The 21895-nt window shown below is 45.4% G+C and overlaps 3 protein-coding genes across 8 annotated transcripts; 1 reads left to right on the forward strand and 2 right to left on the reverse strand.

Moving 5' to 3' along the window:
• Nucleotides 1-3053: 3053 nt before the first annotated feature.
• On the reverse strand, nucleotides 3054-14458 carry LOC101067397 (beta-2 adrenergic receptor-like). 4 transcript variants are annotated; one of them, XM_029848084.1, is made up of 5 exons: nucleotides 8806-13826; nucleotides 8234-8277; nucleotides 6708-6870; nucleotides 6343-6634; nucleotides 3054-5687 (listed from the first exon to the last, which is right to left on the reverse strand). In XM_029848084.1, exons 3-5 carry the CDS (start codon nucleotides 6865-6867, stop codon nucleotides 4655-4657), a joined length of 1485 nt encoding a protein of 494 aa, XP_029703944.1. In that variant the 5' UTR covers nucleotides 6868-6870; nucleotides 8234-8277; nucleotides 8806-13826; the 3' UTR covers nucleotides 3054-4654. The 4 variants fall into 4 exon arrangements, with proteins under 4 accessions (XP_029703944.1, XP_029703943.1, XP_011609700.2 ...); XM_029848083.1 differs by lacking the exons at nucleotides 8234-8277; nucleotides 8806-13826 and adding an exon at nucleotides 14326-14458; XM_011611398.2 differs by lacking the exon at nucleotides 8234-8277.
• On the reverse strand, nucleotides 13960-19929 carry nf2b (NF2, moesin-ezrin-radixin like (MERLIN) tumor suppressor b). The gene is made up of 17 exons (XM_003970999.3): nucleotides 19651-19929; nucleotides 19296-19402; nucleotides 18978-19103; nucleotides 18575-18697; nucleotides 18402-18485; nucleotides 18086-18154; nucleotides 17901-17983; nucleotides 17727-17802; nucleotides 17505-17642; nucleotides 17303-17377; nucleotides 17109-17222; nucleotides 16901-17023; nucleotides 16578-16795; nucleotides 16392-16494; nucleotides 16156-16289; nucleotides 15902-16073; nucleotides 13960-15771 (listed from the first exon to the last, which is right to left on the reverse strand). Exons 2-17 carry the CDS (start codon nucleotides 19383-19385, stop codon nucleotides 15724-15726), a joined length of 1776 nt encoding a protein of 591 aa, XP_003971048.1. The 5' UTR covers nucleotides 19386-19402; nucleotides 19651-19929; the 3' UTR covers nucleotides 13960-15723.
• An 85-nt stretch (nucleotides 19930-20014) lies between these two features.
• On the forward strand, nucleotides 20015-21826 carry mettl27 (methyltransferase like 27). 3 transcript variants are annotated; one of them, XM_011611400.2, is made up of 5 exons: nucleotides 20015-20106; nucleotides 20636-20765; nucleotides 20869-20997; nucleotides 21197-21332; nucleotides 21427-21826. In XM_011611400.2, exons 2-5 carry the CDS (start codon nucleotides 20643-20645, stop codon nucleotides 21720-21722), a joined length of 684 nt encoding a protein of 227 aa, XP_011609702.2. In that variant the 5' UTR covers nucleotides 20015-20106; nucleotides 20636-20642; the 3' UTR covers nucleotides 21723-21826. The 3 variants fall into 3 exon arrangements, with proteins under 3 accessions (XP_011609702.2, XP_011609703.2, XP_003971103.3); XM_011611401.2 differs by having other exon boundaries at nucleotides 20076-20364; XM_003971054.3 differs by having other exon boundaries at nucleotides 20078-20326.
• The last annotated feature ends 69 nt before the right edge of the window (nucleotides 21827-21895 follow it).

A 21895-nucleotide genomic window follows, 5' to 3' on the forward strand; every position in this document is an offset into this window, starting at 1 on the left:
TCCTAAAAACCAAAATAGAGCCAGAATAGGAAGCGCAACAGGACTGTTTAGTTCTCAAATCCCAGGTTACTCCGCAGGCCTTGAAGGCCACGTGCAGCTTGAGGGCCTTTGTGTTTGACACACATTTGTTTGGGTTTGTGTCTCTGAACCGACTCTGTCTGGGCTTGTTTCGCAGCCTGTCGGCGGGGGTGCTCTGCACCTCACACTCACTCAGTCTGGAGGCGCAGACGTACATTTGCTGCAGCCTTTAGGTGTTGCTGGACACGCCGCACCTTCAGCCATCCCTATGTTTGTCATTTATCCTGAGAATTCTCTCAAAGCTGAAGTCCTCTGCTGCGGGGGACCAGGAGAGGAGCTGACTTTAGACGTCTGATTTTAGATTAGCCGGGTGGAGGGAGCGGAACCAGGGGGAAACGCTTCAGAAAATCTCGCTTGCACCAAATGTTTGAATGAGACGGAGAAAAAAAAGAGAGAATTTGTTTTTCCTGCGTCCACACAGGCGCCCACACAAGTGGTCCAAGCCGTGATCCAAAACTAGATCAAGGGTTTCGCTTACAGTCACTTGGCCCATGTGCCATCGCCCAATGACGTGTGTGTGATAGAGAGGCCTTATTTATAGACCAAAGCCAGAAATGATTAGCGTAACACTGGGTTGTTGTGGTTGGATGCAGCATTTGTTCTCATAACTCCATTTTTCCTACTTTGGATCCCACAGAATTTCCTCTAAATGTCAGCAGGACAGGAGGAACCTCAGTGGGGATTATCGCATTCACGCCGCTTCACAAAACTTTAAGAAAAATGGACGTGCAGCTGTCTAAAAGACATCCATCATCGTTATTTTGAGACTGAGGCCTTTATGTTTGCATTAAAACAGAAGGGAAATCGGATTAAGGGTGTGATCCTGTTGCTTCTGTTGGACCAGGAGGACGTTTTCACTGACATAATCGGCAGAAACGAATAAATGAAATGACATTTCAATGGCGACGGGTCTGTTTCTTGTCAGAGAACAATCAAGTTTTCACTGCATTTGCCACAGTTACTGTTTTAATTGATTAATTCCCAAACAATCATATCCTGCTTTGGCCACACGTCTAAACAACATTGTGCAGGTCATTTCTGACTGGCTTGTTTGTGTTTATCTGTCTGTGTTTTTCCTCACCTCCTCATCCATCACCACCCCCCCCCTCCCCCCTGCTGAGAGACATTCAGGTGCCTCCACCCAAACACATTCGGACAAATATTACACAACCTCACTGCACAACAATAGCCTTCTTTAGAAGAGCAGTCACCCAGGCACCACCAAAACACATACAAACACACACTTTTTTTTTAAAAAAAAAAACCAAAAGGATCTTTCAATTTATCTTTATTTGTAATAGAAAATGAAAAGTGAGCCACTAATCAAAGAGAAAAGCGCAGTAAGTGACGTCTGACGCTGCCCAGCTTCGCCGCTTCACACCACTTTTGGATAATTGTGTGACACACACGCACACACACGCGCGCGCGCGTGCGCAGGGACAAACGTACAGCATATCTGTCTGTTCTCACTGTCTTTCCCGCACATTTTGGCAGCAGACGTCGGGTCGGCTTGAGTTCAGGAACTAACGTCTATAAACTTTCTGTGATCGCACATGGCGAATCTCCCCCTGTAAGACACGACAGCGTGCACCGACCGACGCACGCGCACACAGCACATTTTGTTTCCCTATGCCTTCAAATGCATGATATGATGTGCACGCATGCTAATATTGTAGGTGGACAATGCGCTGCGTGTTCGGAGGCAGTGACGGGGAGGTTTATTCAGAGGGCAGTGCGCAGAGGCCTGAGGCTAAGCTCACAGAATCTGTTTTGATCTGCAGGGCTTTGATCTTATCTCACTGTCAACATGGATCTGAGCGTGCATGCGTGTCTGCAAACGCCCGGGTCTCCGTGCTCTCTGCAGCCGCACAGGATATATACTCGACCCCTGTTTATCAGCTGGACACCAGCAGTTTGCACCTTGCAGCACAGTAAAAGGCACACCCGAAGAAATGTTTGACAGGGGAATGATGGAGAGGACGCGCGCGTGTGTAGAATAAAGGACAGCTGATGTAAAATATGACTAAAACACCAGTTTTGTTTAAAGTCCATTAAATATACATGCAAACGTTAGAAGGACTGGCTAATATTAGATTACATCGCTATCATTTATCTGCAAATCCTCTTGCCTGTGAACGTTTGGGAAAGTACCCCAGAAATTTGTCTCTGACATTGAGTCAAAAGATTCATTATGGGGTGTTTTCAGGTCTGTAATCAGATTTTTTTGAATCCCAGGAGTCGTTTCAAAACTGAGCTCAATGCAGCGTGACTGCAGCTTTCAGCAAACCTGAACATTAAATTAGGAACTTGTTCCATGGAAACATTTTGCGCTCTCGCTCTCTCTCTCTAACACACACACGCGCATTACTGAGGTGTGTATTGCGGCACTATAGAGCTGATTGTATTTCCTCTGCGGCAGCTGATACTGTAGCTTCTGTGAATGTCTGCACCTGTCTATGTATGTCACAACCGTCACACACACACGCACACACACACACACACAAGTAACAGATTCCAGTGATGAAACTTCCAACAACTTTTTTTTTTTTGCTTTCTGTGGGTTTTACATTGATGTTTTGACATTTATTCTGACATTAACAAACCTCAGGTAATCATTTACAGCAAGTTTATGCCTGTAACAATAAAAATGTGGTCAGATCCCACAGCGTCGGGTTCAAGCACAAACTCACACCTGACTAATCTCGATGAATGACAGAATCAGCACAGATCAGGTTCATGTCATCGAGTTTAGTACCAAAGGTCAAAGCAGACGGAGAATCGAGTTTTGACCGATAGACATTCGTGTTTGGTCAATGTTTTAAGTTTTAACATCCACCGAGTCCCAAGAGGAAAAGGTTCTTTGGCGTAATTCTAACCACATCCCCCTCTCATAGTTTCCGTCTCTCTCTCTCTCTCTCTCTCTCTCACACACACACACACACACACACACAGAATTACAGATTCCAGCAATAAAATTTCCAACAACTTTTTTTTTTTTACTTACAAATATATAAAACATCTCACGGTCGAACATTTACAGAGATGAAAGGCGACATGAGTCTGGTGGAGGTAGGACATAAAGAACGGTCCTCTGGCGACACGCGTTTATTTTCGTCACACACACGGTTACGTCTCTGACAGACAGAAGTACAACACATAACACAGGTATGACACAGATTACATTCTATTTTCAACAGCAGACTCGGATTTCAGTGCTCTGACGTTCTCACGGGTCAACAGATGTGATGCAGAGTCCACACATTTGGACCTTCATCAGACCCGTTTATGGATAATTACAAATCATCAATGGCCTGTTGTAATATTTGGAACGTGCTCAAGCTGACCATCACAACGCCACTACACAAACCAGACACAGTCACGTCTAAACACACATGCAAACACAGACTTTTTCAGGGTAGCATCCGAAATACTGAGAAAACATTCGACGTTCGGAAGCCAGAGGGCAGAAATAACACGTCATGAAACAAAAATGAACACAGGGATGGAAAGGAAAGGTCATGACTGTCACGAGGTTTAGCCTGAGGTGGAATGAATAACAGGAAGACTGATGATAACATGAGGTTATTAATACGCATCTGAAAAGATGATATTATGATTTCTGATGCAGTTCAACAAGACGCTCTTGTGAGCTATTTTCAAGGTCTATTTTGCCTCTTAGGTGGAGCCACAGTTCCCAAAGTGTAAATCAGGGCTCCTCGGACTGACAGTGAGTAGATCCTGCTGCTGCCAGTCAAACGGGATCACCCAAGAATGCCTTTGATACCTGCAGCATCCATTCATTGATAATAACCCACGAGAAAAGCCAGAAAAAGAGATCTGAGGAAAAGACAGATGCTGCTCTCGCATAAGAATCTCACGACGGAATAAAAAGATAAATATTTGCAGGAAAAGCTCAGTTTGAATTGTCACCACTCCCATAATACCTGATTTTATTTTCTCCGTTGGACACCTGTGCCGTGCCGCACCTGTGTTGTCCTGCGAGATCCATCCCTCAGTAAAGCAGCGTTTGTGGAATGCACTGACCCGTTGGACATTTTCGTTTAGGATTCATGCATCAGTGGGACCGGTCCTTCTCTCCCCAGTAGCAGTTCACATGCAGGCAGTTACGACATCACCGTCGTCCTCGACGCCACGTTGAGCTTTTGCTAATTTCAGTCACCTGTCGCTGGCGTTCATCCTGTGACTTTTGTACCTGTATGTTTTCTTCTACGCTGTGCACCAGCTGTTTTTTCTGGTTATGTCTCAGCAGTTTTGCCTAACGAGGTCTTGAAAAATCTACTTTGTGTTTACGCGAGTCACATTTGCAGCTGACACGGGCTGCAGAAAGCGACGTGCTTGTGTAGCTGTCCATATGATTTATAAGGTTATTAGGGAAACCGCAGCGGCAAACAGAAACAGGTAAGACCTGGCATAAACAGAGCATTTGGAAAAATTAATATAATATAAACACCTCGAGCTGCGGCATCCAGAAAGGACAAAAAAAATCGTTGAGTCACCCTCAGTTAGAAACCTTTTTGAGCTCAGCGTCAACATAAAGTCAGCTATCCAAAGTTGGTCAAGCAGTAGAAGAGAAGTCTTCCCTGCAGCTCCCGTTGGCAGAGCTGTTGGCTTTCCAGGTTCTCAGAGATCCAGGAGCTACCTCCAGAACCTGCTCGCAGCATGACGTCGGACCGGACAGATTCAGAGAGCTGTCCTGGATGGAGCTCTCCAGGCTGCCCTTCCACGCCAACCTCTCCCGAGCACCTAGGCTCCTGACGCCGTTCATCTCCGAGTTTTCGCTCCTGCCAGGCGGTTTGTTGTACCAGTCTTTCTCCCTGCAACAAACCCACCCTCTCCGTCTGTCCCCCCTCGCCCCTCGGCCCCTCAGGCAGAGGATCTCCTGAAAGGCGTGCCTGAAGTCGGGGCTCCGGCAGTAGATGAGGGGATTAAAGGCAGAGTTGGAGTATCCCAGCCAGTTGAGGACTCTGAAGAGCAGCTTGATGTCGCCCAGGTCCAGGAAAGTCATGAGGATGTTGAGGATAAAAAACGGCAGCCAGCACAACGTAAAGGTTCCCATGATGATGCCCAGAGTTTTTACAGCTTTATGCTCTTTAAGACAGAACTTAAGACGCTTTGTGGCAGAGTGTTTCCCTTCCCCTTTCTCTGTCCTTGCTCTGCTTCCCCCCAAATCTTTACTCGAATCCAGAGTTCCTGTTTTCTGCATGTCCATTTTGTCCTCCTCCTCCTCCTCCTCAGCTCCTGTCCTGGCTTTATTCATGGCGGGGCTGTCGCTGGAGTTGTTCAGCTGTGCGGCGTAGTGCGTGTTGCAGAAGTGTCTCTCCCTCCCCCGGATCTTCTCCAGCTGCTTCTGAGCCTCCTGGAAGACCCGGCTGTAGAGGAAAATCATCACCACCAGCGGCAGGTAGAAGGACACGATAGAGGAGGACACAGCGTATGCCACGTTGGTGTTGAAGTCGCAGCACTTCTCGCTGTCCAGGCAGCGCTTGGCTTCCTCGTCGTGGGACACCCACAGTTTCAGGTGGATGGGCAGGAAGGAGATGAGGAAGGCGACCACCCAAACCCCCAGGATCACCGCCAAGGCTCGACCTCTGGCCAGCAGCAAAGACAGGAGAGGGCACAGGGGAGCAGGGAGCAACGTCAGGTCAGGTTAATGTTCCACTAAAGTCACCATTGCCTCTGTTTTACATTCAAACATTTAGCATTCCGCAAGGTTTGCAGATTAGCAGGTTGATGCGGCACCGCCTTTGTAAACCAATAGAATTGTGAGACCATTCTATTTTTTGCTTATGAATCATTCTATTAATACTCAAATAAATAGGAAACATGTGATCATTAATCTATGGTCAACAGTTGCAATATTATTAAAGCGTTTAGAATGCATTGAGCCGGAATGCTACACGCTTGACCCTGGAACCCGAGGTTAATGTATATCATCCGTGCAGTACGTGACTTCAGGATCATCTTCCTCCGCAAATCGTGCGGCAAAAATGCGTGGAAATCTCTTTGGACTAGAGGTCGAAACGGCAGGATAATGGATGCAACCGTGAGCTGCAGACTTTCTGTTACAGTACGACACCATATGGATTTCACATACGCAGTGTTGAAACTGTGACCACGCCCCCCCCCCCCCCAAATGACTCAATGATGCAAAATGGAAAACATCTGGAGCATCTAAATTGCAGCCTGCAGCCTTCCAAACCGCTACTTTCCCTACTTTCTGGGTCGTATCCGTGCCACTCTTACCTGGTGAGAAGCGTCGGGTAGCGCAGCGGCGACGTGATAGCCAGATAGCGGTCCAGCGCGATCACGCAAAGGGTTTCTATGCTCGCCGTCACGCACAGCACGTCGGTGGCCGTCCAGAACTCACACATGAAGTTTCCAAACTGCCACACTCCCAGCAGGATGTAGCTGGAGCCAAACGGGACCACGACCAGGCCCATGATGAGGTCGGCGATCGCCAACGAGGCGATGAAGAGGTTGGTGACGGTCTGGAGGCGCCGGAAGCGCAGGATGGCGGTGATGACCAGCACGTTACCTGGACCCGAGCACACAGCTAATTGATCCCTCGGAAGATATTTGGCACTCCAGTCCAAAGGTTCTCGACTTACCGAAAACTATAGCCAGAACAAGAGTAGCCATGGTAACGCCGAGCAGCACCAGCTGTGCGTCGCTGTACTCCGAAGTTCTCTCTCGCCAGTCGGAATCCAGGGACTGGTTGCTGTGGTCCGACTGGTTAACCAATGTTGAGGCAGCACTTGCATGCTCCATGATCTACAGTCACACAGCAGCTTTGTTATTCAAAAGGCATGACCACGATCCGCGCATCCTGCCAGGGGGGGATGGCACAAATTCAATCGGGGGGACAGCATATATAGGAAAATTGAGGGTTATGATAATGAGGAGGCGGGGCTTGTTTCATCGGAGAGGGATCCAGATACTTTGACCTCACTTTTGGGAAGCTCTGGTATCATCTGTCTGGCGAGCTCAGCTGGCGAGGGCGAGGTTAAGTGTCCCTGGCCGTTATCACAGTTCCCGCGTCTCAGATGTGATCTCAAGTGTCATAACCGTGTTATTACAATCGTGTTAGCTTGTAATGGCACCAGCTTTTCATTCTGTGGTCATGCAGTTCGTCACGAGGCTGCATTCAGTCAGTTCAGGAAACGTTTATTCTTGTTATGTAATAGGAGAGGTTTGGAATGATGTGCCGAAGAAGACCTCCAGACTCTGTTGGGGTGGGGGGTGAAATGCTTCCAGAGCTGCAGCAGCCACTGCTCGACACGGCAAAAAGAATCCATACATATTCTCAGGTCCAGCATATCTGGACTGGATCTGGAGCTAATGGGAAGCAGGGGATGGAAACACTTAGAAACATACAAATATTTGGGATTTGCGTTAATCCCAGTGAACCCAGAGCTGCGAATATGTATGCATGCGTATAACTGGCAGGTTTGGCCAGATGTTGTTTGCTTAACTGGACCTTCTGTGTACGTGTGTACTTGGATTTATATGTTTGCTGGCGTCATTCCAATGCAATCTCGACGGTCGTAAGGCGCGTCGATGCCAGCTGTGAAGAAAGCCGCATTGATTCGCCCGTTTGCACACAGACGAGGGGCCGCGCTCACGATTTGGAACCGTTTCTAAAGTTCCGAGGCGGACCGTGACGTTTTTTTTAAAAAAATCGACAATTAGAAGAAAAAAACAAAACAAAGACTTACAGTGTCAGCAGAGTGAGTCGTAATAAATCAACCCGAGTGTCCCTGCCTGAGGTGCCACCACAAAGAGTGGCGCACATGATGGATCTGCTGCGGCGTTTGCTGCAAAGCCATTTAAAAAAAATCCATCCTGAATGAAAACGTAAGGACGATAAATAAAAACGGCCAATTTGGAGGTGAGAAGTGTGAGGACACGCCACATTAAATGTCACCCTTTCATCACCAACTCATTCAGCAGAGACTGACCCTGCCTCATCAAACACTGATGACAGTTTAATGGCGTTCCGATCAGATCAATAAACCAAGCTGCTATCTGCACTAATATATAAGTCATCTGTGTGTGGGGGGGTGCCCTTCCCCCTTAATAAACACACACCTCACAAGTCCCTTTGGGCCTATAACAAAACAAAAGATTTACAGACATTGCAGCATTCCTCCAGGGATGGACAATCGGGGGGGCATTACTCTAGAGCAAACAAAAATGACACATTAGCACCATTGCAAACACACATTGTAAACAAATAAAACACACACAGAGAACACCCACTAACTCCTCATAATAGCTGAATAAACTCAAAAAGACAAACAGACGTCTTTGAGAAAAGCTGCCTTGTGGAAGTAACTATATAAAATATCGTAATATTCCGATAGAATAAACTCCATATAGAAACTATTTGGGTCTCAGTGAAGTTAAGAAGTGGTGGAAAATGTGAATTTATTTAATGAATTGGGTTTGATGAGAACTCCAACAACCCCCCCTTCCCCAACCACCACCACCACCACCACCACACACACACACAAACACACACACACACACGCAAGTATTTTGCAACAGTAGTTCGTGCTGCACACATATTGAAAGCTATGAAAGTTTAAATGCATTTAAGGACGTGGAAAGGGTGCGAAAACCTTAAAACGACTTTCACGCCTACGTAGAAACACACACGCCGCACCAAACGTGCGCCAGCAACTTAAAGCTGCGGCAGCTGCCCACCTCCAGCTTCTGTCTTCTCCTTTCTGATCCAGAGATGTTGGCAATCCAGACACTTTCACCTCCGTGGCACGAAGAATCATTATGTGTTTGCCTCTTCTGCGTCTCCTCTTCTTCTCTGGCTGACTTACGAGCGCCTGGTGGGACATGCGCGCACACACTACCCCCGCTGCCCTCTCTTTCCAGTCCGCGCTCACGTGTAAACACACTCTTTTAGTCCTCGGCCACACTTGCCCTTTTGGAGCAGCCCGGCCAGTCAGCCTTTTTATAAACAAGCCCCGTGACGTCAGGGAGGCGGATCAGCCAATCAGAAGGCAGGAAACCACTTCAGCGGACATGGCATGGTTGGAGGTTACTGACAGCTGAAAAGCACCCGCTGCTCTTTGGAATACATTAGTTTCTTAGGTTTTATTTATTCGGGAGAGACTTCCTGAGGTCGCCATCGACCTCATGCACATTCATCCGTGCGCCGCTGTGTACGAGACAACAGAGCTCTGTGTTTGGTTGCCGGGGACATAAGAAGCCTCTGCTGAAAACATGACACCAAGCATCTTCAACCCCACTTCCCAACTGCATTTGAACTATTCATTAGTTCATTGGTTTGCAAAATACTGACTAGCAGGACTAAGAAGTAACCAGAGTGCCAGCTGAAGGTCTCCTGATGCCTCTATATAGCATCATCTTTTGCTTTAAATCCTTCATCCTCAAGACATGTCGAGGGTTTATGTCAATAAATCAAGTAAATTTGAAGGTACATTGATCGACTCCCAAATTTAGTGACATTCATTTGCCGTAGTAGATTAATTATTCAATTCCCCCCATAATCCTGCCAGCAAGTACTGAAATAAACAAGAAAACAAGCCATCGACTCTAAATGGCATTAGATGCTCGAGTGCGAGTTGGTCATGAGGCAGCCTCAGATAATGGAACCACAGCCTGCTGAGCTCATCTGAACGGGGTGGAAACCAAACAACTGGAATGTTGTGCAGCCCAGACTGATGACAAGTGATACAATACAGGAGTGTTTTACAGTGGCTCCAGCCATCCAAAAACCCTCTGGCACCCAGATAGCATCAGGTCATTAACGCCACTATTTTCTTGTTTTCTTTGGAGCCGTAAAGGATCCTCTCTAACGCAATAACTCCAGCATCAGTGTTGCTGCAACAGTAGGACGACGAGGGGAGACCATCAGAAATGATTTAAACAATGATTAAACGGTGATTTGGTCTATTTGCACATCGAGGCTGCGGTTCAAAACTTTGCTCTAATGAAGGGAGAAATGATTGCGCAGTTATTATACAGGTACCGTTTTTACTTTCCATCTTGTGTTTTCGCTGCTTTTAATTTCTTTCGCTGATCATTAAAAAAGGGGAGGGGAATGTTCTCTTTTTTATTTTGCTCCAAAAACGCCGAGCAGCTCTTCACTTGGAGCTTCAGCTCCTCGTTCGAAGTCCGAATTTCTGAATAACGTGGTCAATTATTGCCGAGTGTTTAAATCAGAATAAATCGGAGAGACACTGTTGTGACAATGAAATTATTCCAAAGCTACCAAACTGTCCCCAAATCTTCCTCACGTGTAAACTGCTCGACTCTACTGATAAGCAGTATGGTTGTGGCATCCCTTAATGTTTCCCTGCATTGCAAAGACATGACCGCTGCTGACCAAATAAGAGCTCGAGCAACACAGATAAGCCAGCTCGGTGGGTTAAAAGGAAAAGAACCCGTTACCACAGAATGTACCAGACTCTCCATGCGTCACTGGACGCGGCTCGGGTGGCTTTATGCCGAAGCACGCTCACAACAGCGCCCTCCCCCCTGACCTGCACACGCCGAACACTTAAAAACACGAGGCAGATTAGATACGATTATGGCAGCTAAATGACATTTTGCACTTCCTTTTAATCGTGAGAAACCCAGCAAGAAATTCTCCAAGTCTCCGTTTCGCCTCTTCACAACTCGACAGTTGCGCAACTTACTTTTTTTTTTTTTTTTTTAAATATTTCGATTCCTTTGCACAACCCGCCGAAACATGGGTCTTATCAGCAGACACACGGGTCTGATTCTTCAGCTCTGAGAGAGATTATCTGTTTACTTTGTTCCGATCATGTAGCAGGCTGCGACTAACCACAGGAAGTGCTGGTGCCACAGGAGCGCATCTCTCTTCCATCTCCCATCCATCTCTGAACTTCCCATGTACTTCTCACAAGAGCGTTAACCGCGATGATGACTGCGTCCTGCCGTCTTTTCAGCCCCCACACGCCGATCTGCTCACCCTCTTTCTCTCCTTTTTCTATCCGTCCCTCGACATAACGGCACCTTGTTCCGAGCCCACCAAACCCTAATTATGGGCGCTCCCTCCTGGACTACCTACCCGCGGAGCCAGAACGGGCTGTTGACGTTAAAAAAAAAACACCAGTAAAATGTTAAACATCTGGAAACACCCCTCCAGAAACGAGATTTTCAGATTGGTATCGTTGCTCTCAAGCGGCCTGACTCTCTATATGTGATACTCATCAGAGATACAAAGATACTGCAGGAGGTGGTGTGTAGATCACAGAGCTCTGTAACAAAAGCCAAATGTTCCAAATGTAAAGTCTGCCTGGACCACTTCCAGACCGATATATTGCAAGAGTGAAGCGGGGGGGGGGGGATTTTCTTTTGTTCCATGTATTTATTGAGGTGGTTTGCAACCAATTAATGAAGTCATGCAGCGGTGTGTTGATGTCTGGAACAAACTATCCTCAGTCAGGGTGTTCAGGGCGTTTTGTTCATGTTTGAGAGCCTCAGCAGTACTTCCTGTACGTAATGTGCATTTAGACCACTGAGACTCGCCGTGTGCTTTCCTGCTACTTTCTCACCCATGTTTGACCTTTTGACCTTCCGCCGTTGCACTATTCACTAAAGGACTACGCGTGTTTTTGGCTGCACAGCAAAGCTTTAATTCCTTTTATGCGTACGGTATGTTTGAGACCCTCTACGGGACGGAGACTGATGAAATAAGACATCTTGGTTTTAAGACTACAGTAGGAGTGTCTCTGGTTCTGATGGAACACACATCAGAAGTTTTGTGGTTGTGTAAACACGTGCTTTTAAATTACCACCTGTTTTTTTTTTTTTTTACAGCTATTTTTCTGAGTTTGTTTGGCCTTTGGTTGGATTTATTAGCGATAAATCTCCACACAAATGAGGGAACCCTGCCTCGTAAAGAGCTGACCTCCCACCCTTTAATCAGGAGGAGTGGACCCGCTCGCCGATGCGATGACAGTGAATGCACCTTTACCGCCTCCCATTTCCTGACTAAATAAGATTTAAAACCTTTGCAGTGGAGCCTTTAACAAGAACACTCCCAAAACCAGGACTTTTGTTGCTCATAAACCAAACACTCTCTCTCTCACACACACGCACACACACACACACACTCAAGCATTTAAGATGTGTATGAGTCCACTTCCATATGTAGCAGTTAAAATAATGCCACTCAAACAGTCAGTTCATACTGCAAAGCAGTTGTGAGTGGACTGAGATATCACCATTTCTGAACACGTATGATGGATTTTTACATGAAAAACACAAACACACCATGTTGCGGCAGTCATGTTTGTAGGTTTACTTTATGACACATTTCCTGTAAAGTCTGACACTTCCTGTTCAACAGGATGTGGATCATTTTCCCCCCTCTTTACTGGCGGTGTGAGACTTTTCCTTTTTTTCCTTCCATTTCTCCCGACCCTTTAATAGGTATCAAAGATTACCTGTTTGCACTGGACAAACAGCGCCCCCCACCGGAAAAGGCCGAGCTAGCACCTACTGCGGAATATAACGGTCCTCTCAAAAATGAAAGCAACATTTCTTTCTTCAAATTAGGCTATTTCTTTCTCAGGTGGATGAGGCCAGTGGTCTTTATTATACTGCCATTTTGCCTGATATCGTTAAACAATTATTTAGATAGATTAAATCAATGGAGACTGATTACATCAATCCTAAAAGCTTCCTGTGTTGTATGTCAGCAATCGGAAGTCTCTATGACTTGCAGGAAATTTCCTGTGCATTGTATTCCTTAAGAGGGAAGTGTGTGAGGCCGGCAGCAGGAGAGCTACCTGTGTAAACATGGTTTTGCGTACAGTAAAATGTTCCCTCATTAGTGTGCAAACCAAAGGATTTAAAAAAAAAAAAAAATCATTATTAAGGGCTAACATTAAACCAGTGTTAAATCAACATCGTGTCATATTTGACTAATGGTTTTTCAGTTAGAGATAAAGTGAGAGTGGTTTATCTCCACCCAAACATGACACGAATTTAATTTTCTTGTCCCTTGTTGGGGCTACGGTGAAACACCACATGCAGCCTGTTCCGAACCGCATTTGTGAGCATCAGTTTTATATACCGCCACCTGCTGGCGAATATTTATACCATCGCGTTTCCACTGCTGGCTCTCAGCCTTCTTTAGGATACATAATTTAATACATTACATACAATAACAGTGTGATTGAATTAAGACTGGTTAGAGAGTATGAATGGGGGGGTGGGTGGTAGCAGGTAGATTCCTGGTTTGATTTTGGGCTCATGATTGTTTGGTGCAAAGTGAAACGGAGATGAGACTGGTAGCATGAGCTAAGGCCTGTGTCAGATGATCAGGCATTGTTCGTAAGTCTGTTTAACAAGCCGCACTTGGATGCAAAGACAGCAAAAGTCCTCTTTAGGGGCCAGCAAGGACCACTGGTGTGGTACGATTCATGACCTCCAGCCCCGGCAGCATCTCCCTCTGTTCTTCAACAGCTTCAGGCTATCTCACATGTGGGATTGAACATACGTGTGTGTGCATTTGATAAAAGGACAAAAACACTTGAGCTGGTGAGAAACCACAAGTTGGGACAGGCTGAGCAAACACTAGGGCCCTGATATGATCAAAGGGTATTGGGGAGCAAATGCCTCGGGGCACATGGCCTCCCACAGCGCCACTTCAGCCAACAATGGGCCTAGATTAAAGATTTTGATTATATTACTCTAGATTTTGCCCCTAAGCACTGCATTTTATGAGCTGTACTGTTGTACTGGAACAGGAATCAAACCCAGAACCCCGATACATAAAAACATGTAACTGCACCTCACCTGAAAAGGCATGAATTTGATTTTCTGCACAAACACCAGACAGAGGAGCAGCTTCTCAATAGCAGTTGTAATGAAATGATACACACACACACAATAACATGGTTATGAACCACTCACGTACTGCAATAGCTGTCAGGGTTGACCTCGTGTTACTGGCAGGTAAAATCAAAAATTAAAAACAATGTTAAGGTGAAAATACCATAACCATGAGGAAATGTGTTTGATGGTGTCATTACAGGATTTACAGCACAAATAAATACGCTTCGAGGCACAAAACTGAAATACTGAAGTAGGCCAAGGCACTACTTGATAACTGAAACTTTAAAACAAGTGCAAGTTATTCTGACAACAAACGTTCCTCACTTTTGAGCCCTTAGTCAGGTGGGTGTGAATCAACTGTGAAAACACATTTACCCTTTTCGCGATGCATCGAGGAGCGTAACCACATACGAGGGAGAGAGGGATAACACACATGTGACCATACAGACACTGCAGGCAGGCTCGAGAACAAATGTCATCATTACTAGAATATCCCACCTGCAGTGATCGTCTCCAACGGCAACCCTGAGAAGAAAGAGCAAAAAGAAAAACAACAAAAACCAATCTGCTGATCTGGGAATGAGTTTGGGCGAGACATCAAACCCAGATGGTTGGAAACACACCAGAAAAACCAGAATCAATGAATTTACACTGGTACAAAGTAAAGTTTAAGGCACATCAGGACATAAAATGTGAAAAGTCTTTTTCTATCAACTCTAACGTCCCAAAAAAAATGAAATGAAGGTGTTATGTTAACACACATGAAAGGTTGTGAACCAAAGAAAAAGCAAAGAGAAATGCAAAAAAGCAACAGAAACACTGCATCAACCGTCCCCACGTCTGCTCTTTTACAGCTGTGAAGACTTCTGACAACACGTTGCTCTTTATGTGACACATCAATAGTCAAGAGCAACTTTGGCTGTTGGAGCTGCATTAGAGGAGAGCAGCAGCGTTTGGTGCACTTTCATATTTCTTAGGACGCAGTTATTTCTTCAATTATTGTGTTAGAAAACCTGGTAAATCAAACGGATTCACCAGTTTAGCTCTCTTTTGTCAAATAAATGTATTTAAATAAGTGTTTATTAAAATGTAAATTCTTTTCAATTTGAATGCTTTATGGAATTCTGATGAATAAAAACCCTGAATTAATGTTTCTGTGGACTTATTAAAAATAAAACACGTTATGATTTTGTAAAGTAAAAAGTTTGTTTGTGGAAGTCACATTTCCAAAAGCTGCTTTCTATATATTTTGGCACCTAAGTGACAAATTCAACACAAACAGTTTTTTTTTTTTAAAGATTATTTGATATAATAATCATATACGTTAATGTCCAAACCTGCATGAAGATACCCCTGGTCACTAAATGTGATGCCAAACTTTGACAAATCTGAACATAATCCCTGTGACACAATCTGGTAAAGACATCACCTGTAACTGTTCAATAAGGCAAATTCTGAACGTCGCCTCCAAAAACCAAAATTATCCCTTAAAGTCACAAAAAAAAAAAAAAAATCCAAACATCTGCAATCCAAAACGTCTACCCCCCTGAGGCCGATCAGTAAGGTTATGGAGTTAATTTGCAAAGAAGTGTGGAAGGTGCTGTAGTGTGTGTTCGCCCTGCAGCGCAGCAGCCTGGACAGGCACAGACGCTGCCAGTGCTGCTCTGAAATGAAGGCACAGCTAACCTGTCCGATGCTTTAAGACACAAGACTACTGTAGAGGGGAGACTTTACAGAGGCGCGGCTGTCCTCCGTCCTCGGGCAGAAACACGTTCAAACCTCTTCAAAGAAGGCCATCTGAGACATGTACGCCGAGTTTCGCTGTAACATAAGGAAAGATGGCGACGTTGGGTGCTTTAGATTTGATGTGTTTCGTAATAAGGGAAGGAAAAACGGGTATTAAGGGTAACCTAACGTAAACGCTGTGGGGATTACAGGAAGGGGGTCATACGTTGCTGTGAGGTATGTAGACGGGCTCCTGGACGTATCCCCTGCTGTCCCCGCGGAGGCTGTAGAGCCCGGCCTGCTGCTGCTGCTGCTCCTCCAGCTTCAGAGACTCGATCTCCGTCTTCAGCTCCTTCAGTTGGTCCTGCAGGTGTTTGCTCTTCTCCATGTACTCCAGCCTGCATCCACAGCAGCACATCAACAAGGGGCAGAGCTGAAGCGGCTTCAGGAAGCATCCCAGCCTGGTGTGTTTCAGCTCACCTCTCCCTCTCAATCTCCATGGACAACCTTTTCATGTCGGAGTCCTTGAAGTCGAGGCGCGCAGAGTCGTAGGGGAAGTCTGGCGCTTCAGGGGGGGCCAGAGGAGCAGGAGGAGTAGAGTAAGCTGCTATCAGCTGGGGGACACGCGAGCGGAGGCAGAGTTGTTACAATTACACTGTAATAACCCGGATTTATCAGAGTCCACCAACATCACAGAGAGCAGCGTGTTGCCGTACAGGGTAGGTCGTTTTGGTGATCTCCAGCAGCTTCTGCTTGGCTCTGCGCTCAGCATCCTTGGCCTCAGTCAGATCCTGTTTCAGATGATCCGCCTCCTTCAGCCTAGAATCACCACACACGTCAACACTGCCGCTATGACACAGCTTAATGTAACAAACAACACGTGTGAGACGGCTCCGGCTGACCTCCTTTCCGACTGCTCCACCAGTTTGACAGCCAGCTGCTCCGCCTCCCTCATCTTCTGCTCCATCAGCCTTTTCTCCTCCTTGGTCTTCATGGCGGTGACCTCTAACCTCTGCCTCTCCTGCTCGGCTTCTGCAGCCTTGTGGGCTAAAAGTTTGGCCTCCTCTTCGGCGATCTGAGCCTTCTCTGCCAACAGGTCGGCCGTCTCTTCGGACCGCAGCTGGCAGATTGCAATAGAACTGTTATGTTATTGCTGCCTGCACTAGAACATTGTCAGTGTAGAAGATTTATTTCTCTTATCTCTTATAAAGGATGGAGCTCTCACCAGGGCCTCGTTGGCCAATCGCGCCTCATCCTGCAACTGGAAGAGCCTCCTCTCCATTTCCTCCTTCGCTCGCTCCGCTTCCTCTCTCATTTGTTTCTCACGGGCCAGAATTTGACGTTCCATCTAGATGAAGGGGAAGACTTTCATTATTTTTTGTCCGTTTTTCCACGACACACGTTTTTGCGAGGTCCGTTGCTCTTTCGCTGACCTTCTTCCGGGCCTTCTCCTCTTTAGCTTGGGCCTTCATCTGCTGCACTTCGATGGAGTCCACCTTCCTCCTTCGCATGAAAAGATCGTGGTTACCGATGCACAACTGCAGGATCTGGACAAAAGAATCATATGTTAATTCATAAAAACATCACACAGCCAGGTGTGGGGAACCCGCTGAGGTGCTGAACTAACCAGCTTATTCACACGCAGCTGAGAAGAGTAGAACTTGAAAACGTCCTTCTTCTTATCCAGGGGTTTGATTGTGAACTGCAGGAAGACAATGTTGCAGACTGGATTTCTTTTTGGGGCTTTTTGGCAGATGGAAGATTCAGAACGTTGCTGTGCTAAAACAGCTGACTGACACAGGCAGGTTTTCCAAACGTCCTGTGTTTACCTCCTTTTCGCTGTAAGAGATGTTGCGGATACCGCTCCAGGGAAAGGACTTGTTGGGATTGAGTTTGCTGTTGGGGCTGTAGATGTGAAGACCTTGAGCATCCACGCCAAGTAACAGATCTGTGTCCCTCTTATTTTGCTGGCAATGTGGACCAGAAAATGGACATGTGTGTCAACATGAATGATGCATGAAGGAAAAGTACCATTAAAGAAGTATCCTCACAGTGATGGCGAAGTAGCTGACACCATACATCTCAAGGTCCTGAGCAATTTTTAAGTATTCCATTTCGGCCTCGTCCCTATGGAGACAATTAAGAATAATTAAGGAAAAGAAAGCACACTGAAAGGCATCTTTATTCTTCATTCTGCAGATGTGAACTCCTCCCTGAATTCCTACCTGGCGATGCCTCTGTGCTCTGCATACCAAGCTGTGATTTTCTCCTCCCACATGTCAGCCGTCATCTGATACTGCATCAAAACCTAGAAACACGCAGAAGTGTTGAAACAGGAACAATTACAATCGGCAATTACAACAAAACAACAACTGAATGCAAAGTCTCACCAGAAAACATGCAAACTTACTGTTTTTGGTAAAAGCTCATCCTGAGCCAGAAAGCCCGGTTTGTGAAAGTTTGGGTCATAGTCCCCATACTGGGAATCGGGATGGAAGGAGAGAAATTAACCCACCCATTCAGAATCAGCAGTACAATACAGAAAGATAAAACCAAGATCACCGTAAAAGATATCGCTGCTCTGCCTGCTGCACAACAATACTGAATGTTTTGGGGGTTTTGAAGAATCAATACTTTGACCATCACAAGTTGCACGTTTAATTATTACAGAAACGATGCAGAAAATAGCTACAGAAAAAAAATTAATAAATGCAAAATATTCTTACCTTTGCCTGGACAGCGTACGATGCTAAAAGCACGGAGGCTTCAGGAGAGCAGAATATCTCTTCGTCTAATATCTGTTTTTTCACCTTAAAGAACAAACGTAGAGAGTAGAATCTGGGTGCAAGATCAAATCTACAAATCTATCCCTGTCTGGAACAAGACCTTTCCCTTTTACCTGTAAGAAGAAGAGGTGCTGGGTTATTTCTTGCACAAGTTCTTCTTCTACTTTTTCCGGAAAAAATTTTGCCAGGAAGTGAAATGTTATGGGAGAGTCTTTGGGAACCTCCTGGTCCAAGACCTGAGTGGCAGAAATAAACAGCCTCAGAAACAAAGGAGAACACGGATACAGAGTCAAAGGGCCTGGAAATAATGTACATCTGCAGTTCACATTAAGATCAAGATTCTTCTTGTTCTTTAAATGCACATTCACACTCAAACTGACTAATGACACTGGACACTAATAATCTAACGCTGACCATCTTAAGCAGTATCAGGTTTGACAGATCGGACCTCAAATCTTCCGTGATGCATTTAATGACCCTGTGGTGTCTGGCAGACGGGTTTGCTTTTTCACTCACCCGTTTCTCTGGTTTCAGCCAAGCATAGGTGTCCTTTATGGTGTACCTGAGCCCAAAGAACCAGGTCTCTCTTAAACCAACAGTGCGACACACCAGGTCAAACAGGTCTTTGCCTTTCCACTTTACCTGGGAAATAGGAATAATGAGACCAGTAATAGAACCATAGAATGTACACCTAATCAGGCCAGTGGGGGGTTATCTTCCATTACATTTCAACTGGTTTTACTCTACATATCAATAAATGTAATTTAAAATAAACGACTATATCATATGTAGTCCAAAACACATTATTAGTTTCAAAGAATGAGTCATTCCAACCTCACAACTGAACTCCATTTCAGCATCCATAGTGATGACTTTGACTTTAAAGGTCTTTGGCTGCTTCTTCTTTAAACCGAGGATAGACATTTTGACGATTCTGAGCCCTGCACATAAAAATGGTATTGCATGAAACGGATGGAAAAACCGATGGACACGTTTAATAATTTAACTACAACTCTATCACAGTACAGTTCTGATAACAATGTGGTCACCTTCCGGGGTGTATCCTGAGCGTTGATTTACAGTAGGAAGTAGGGATTTCAGAGTTTATAAAATAAAATATAATATGCTATGAAGCCCTTACCAAAGCTACTATACGCTTCTGAAACACATAACAACAAACTGCATTTACCTGAGCAAACGCCTGCTGTCCAAAGGAGCTGAAATATGATGTTTAGAATACCAATGCTAAGCTAACTGATAATAATAAAGAAGGCTAGCTTTTTCCTGCTAAGCCACAAAAACGGACCAAAACAAGTTGGAAAAACTTTGGGGTCGCTCCATGATTCACTTCGTAACTTATGCCGAACGTACTGACTTTGCGGCTGGAAAAATGTGACGAATATCCCTTGGAACCCACTTTTTGGTACAGTTCTAGGTAGCTACGCATTCAGCTAGCTGGTTAGCTGTTAATATCAGGGATTTCCAGAAGTTTTTTGTTTTGGCTAGTCGCGCGCTATAGGTGGAAACAAGAATAGCTGCTCGGGAAGATCCCCACTGCGCATGCGCAAGAATTTGCCTGCTTCACAGTCGTCGGTAGTTTGGCAATTTACAGGATTTGGTCGTGCCCGTAAACGCATCAGCCGAGGTCAAGCTAAACAATGAGCACACGCTATATTGTTTCATTTCCGATGCGATCTTGATCATAAAAGCTGGAATGACGAAAAAAGGCAGCGTAATATGGATTTTATATGTCGTCCTGGAAGTCGACTGTGAAGGATATCGACAATGAGGCAGCTGTCACAAGGCTAATGCTAGTGCTACCATTTTCCTCAGTTCCTATTTGACCTTCCACAAGTTTTTCACCGGTCAGCAAAACGCTGCAAATCTACCTAAAAATCCGAATGTAAACATCAGATTAACCAGTTACTGTAATCAGTGTGAATGCAGTTGGGTTTCATTGCCACGTATGCCCATCTTGTGTGTGTGTGTGTGTGTGTGTGTGTGTGTGTGTGTGTGTGTGTGTGTGTGTTCAAATGTCAGACGATTGCAACAACCGAATATAATGATGGATTTTAACTCTAGATCTACAGCAAGATATTCATGTTGTATCTTTTTTATGTTATCTACTTTAATCGGTTACTCCACACATTTACCTCTTTTTTTTTCTTTTTTAGCCGGTATATGATGTCAGAAGTCACCAACACTTATGAAAAGGTGAAAGCCGTTATCTTATCAGCCCATAAGAGCTCCACAACAAGGGAAAAGGTTAACTTCTACAACTTCTGGGCACAGAACTATGATCAGGTGTGGAAAATAAATTGCAAAAAGATGCCACCTTACAAGAAATGATGTTGTTCATCTTGTATGTGTCAGCCAAGAGCTGAAATATTTTCTCATGGATGACTAGGACGTGGCTGTCCTGGACTACCGTGCACCGTGCATGGCAGCAAACAGCATTTCTTTCCACTTTAAGGGAGATCGTGACGCAGCGGTCGTGTTGGACGTTGCCTGTGGTACAGGAATGGTGGCCAAAGAGGTGCATTATAACTCTAAACTCTGTCACTGTCTTGACAAATGATGTAAATGGAGACATTCTGAATTTTTTTCCCCAGAATCAGTTCCAAATTTTAGTGTGAAATTCAAGTTTTATTTAAATCTACTTCCCTTTTCGTGGCCCTTCAGAATAAAAGCACCGGACTGGCACATTCAGGGCCTCACATTTTTGTGTTTGACAGATGAACACGCTTGGATTCAAACATTTTGTGGGCATTGATGGAAGTGAGGGCATGTTGGAGCTGGCCAGGAGCTGTGGCTTGTACCAGGAACTAAAGCAGTCCCTGCTAGGAGAAGAGCCAATACCTGTCCAGTCTGGTAAAACTAACTCTTAAGTTTAAAATTGGTTACTGATCAGAAAATGCCTTTTGTATTGGAGATGTTTAGCCTTGCTCACATTTTTTTCTTGCAGGTCATTTTGATGTGGTCGTTATCGCCGGAGCGCTGAGTGTCGGTCAGGTCCCGGTTCGGGTGGTGAGAGACTTGTGCAGCTGTGCCAAATCCGGCGGCTACGTTTGCATGACGACGCGGAGCAACGCTGATAATGTGGAGTACAAATCTGCCCTGGATGGCGAGCTGGAGCAGATGGAGCGAGAAGGGCTGTGGACCTGCGTGGAGGCGACTGAGGTGGAGGAGTGGGAGAGGGCCGTGTCAGAGAAGGAACACGGCTACATTCGCGGTGCCGTCTACCTTTATCAGAAGCTGTAGGACGATGTGTAAACACACCAGAGGAACAGAATTATTGTGTATCGCCTCTCATGAACTGTAAATCTTTCGCAACATTCAATAAAGCGCAGTGTTGAATTTTCAGGTTTTCAGGCCTCAGCCATTCTCTCCTGAGATGACTGTCAAAATATATCACATGAATGAAGCACTTAAAC

This window comes from Takifugu rubripes, chromosome 15 (genome assembly GCF_901000725.2).
Source record: "Takifugu rubripes chromosome 15, fTakRub1.2, whole genome shotgun sequence".
Classification (NCBI taxonomy): domain Eukaryota; kingdom Metazoa; phylum Chordata; class Actinopteri; order Tetraodontiformes; family Tetraodontidae; genus Takifugu; species Takifugu rubripes.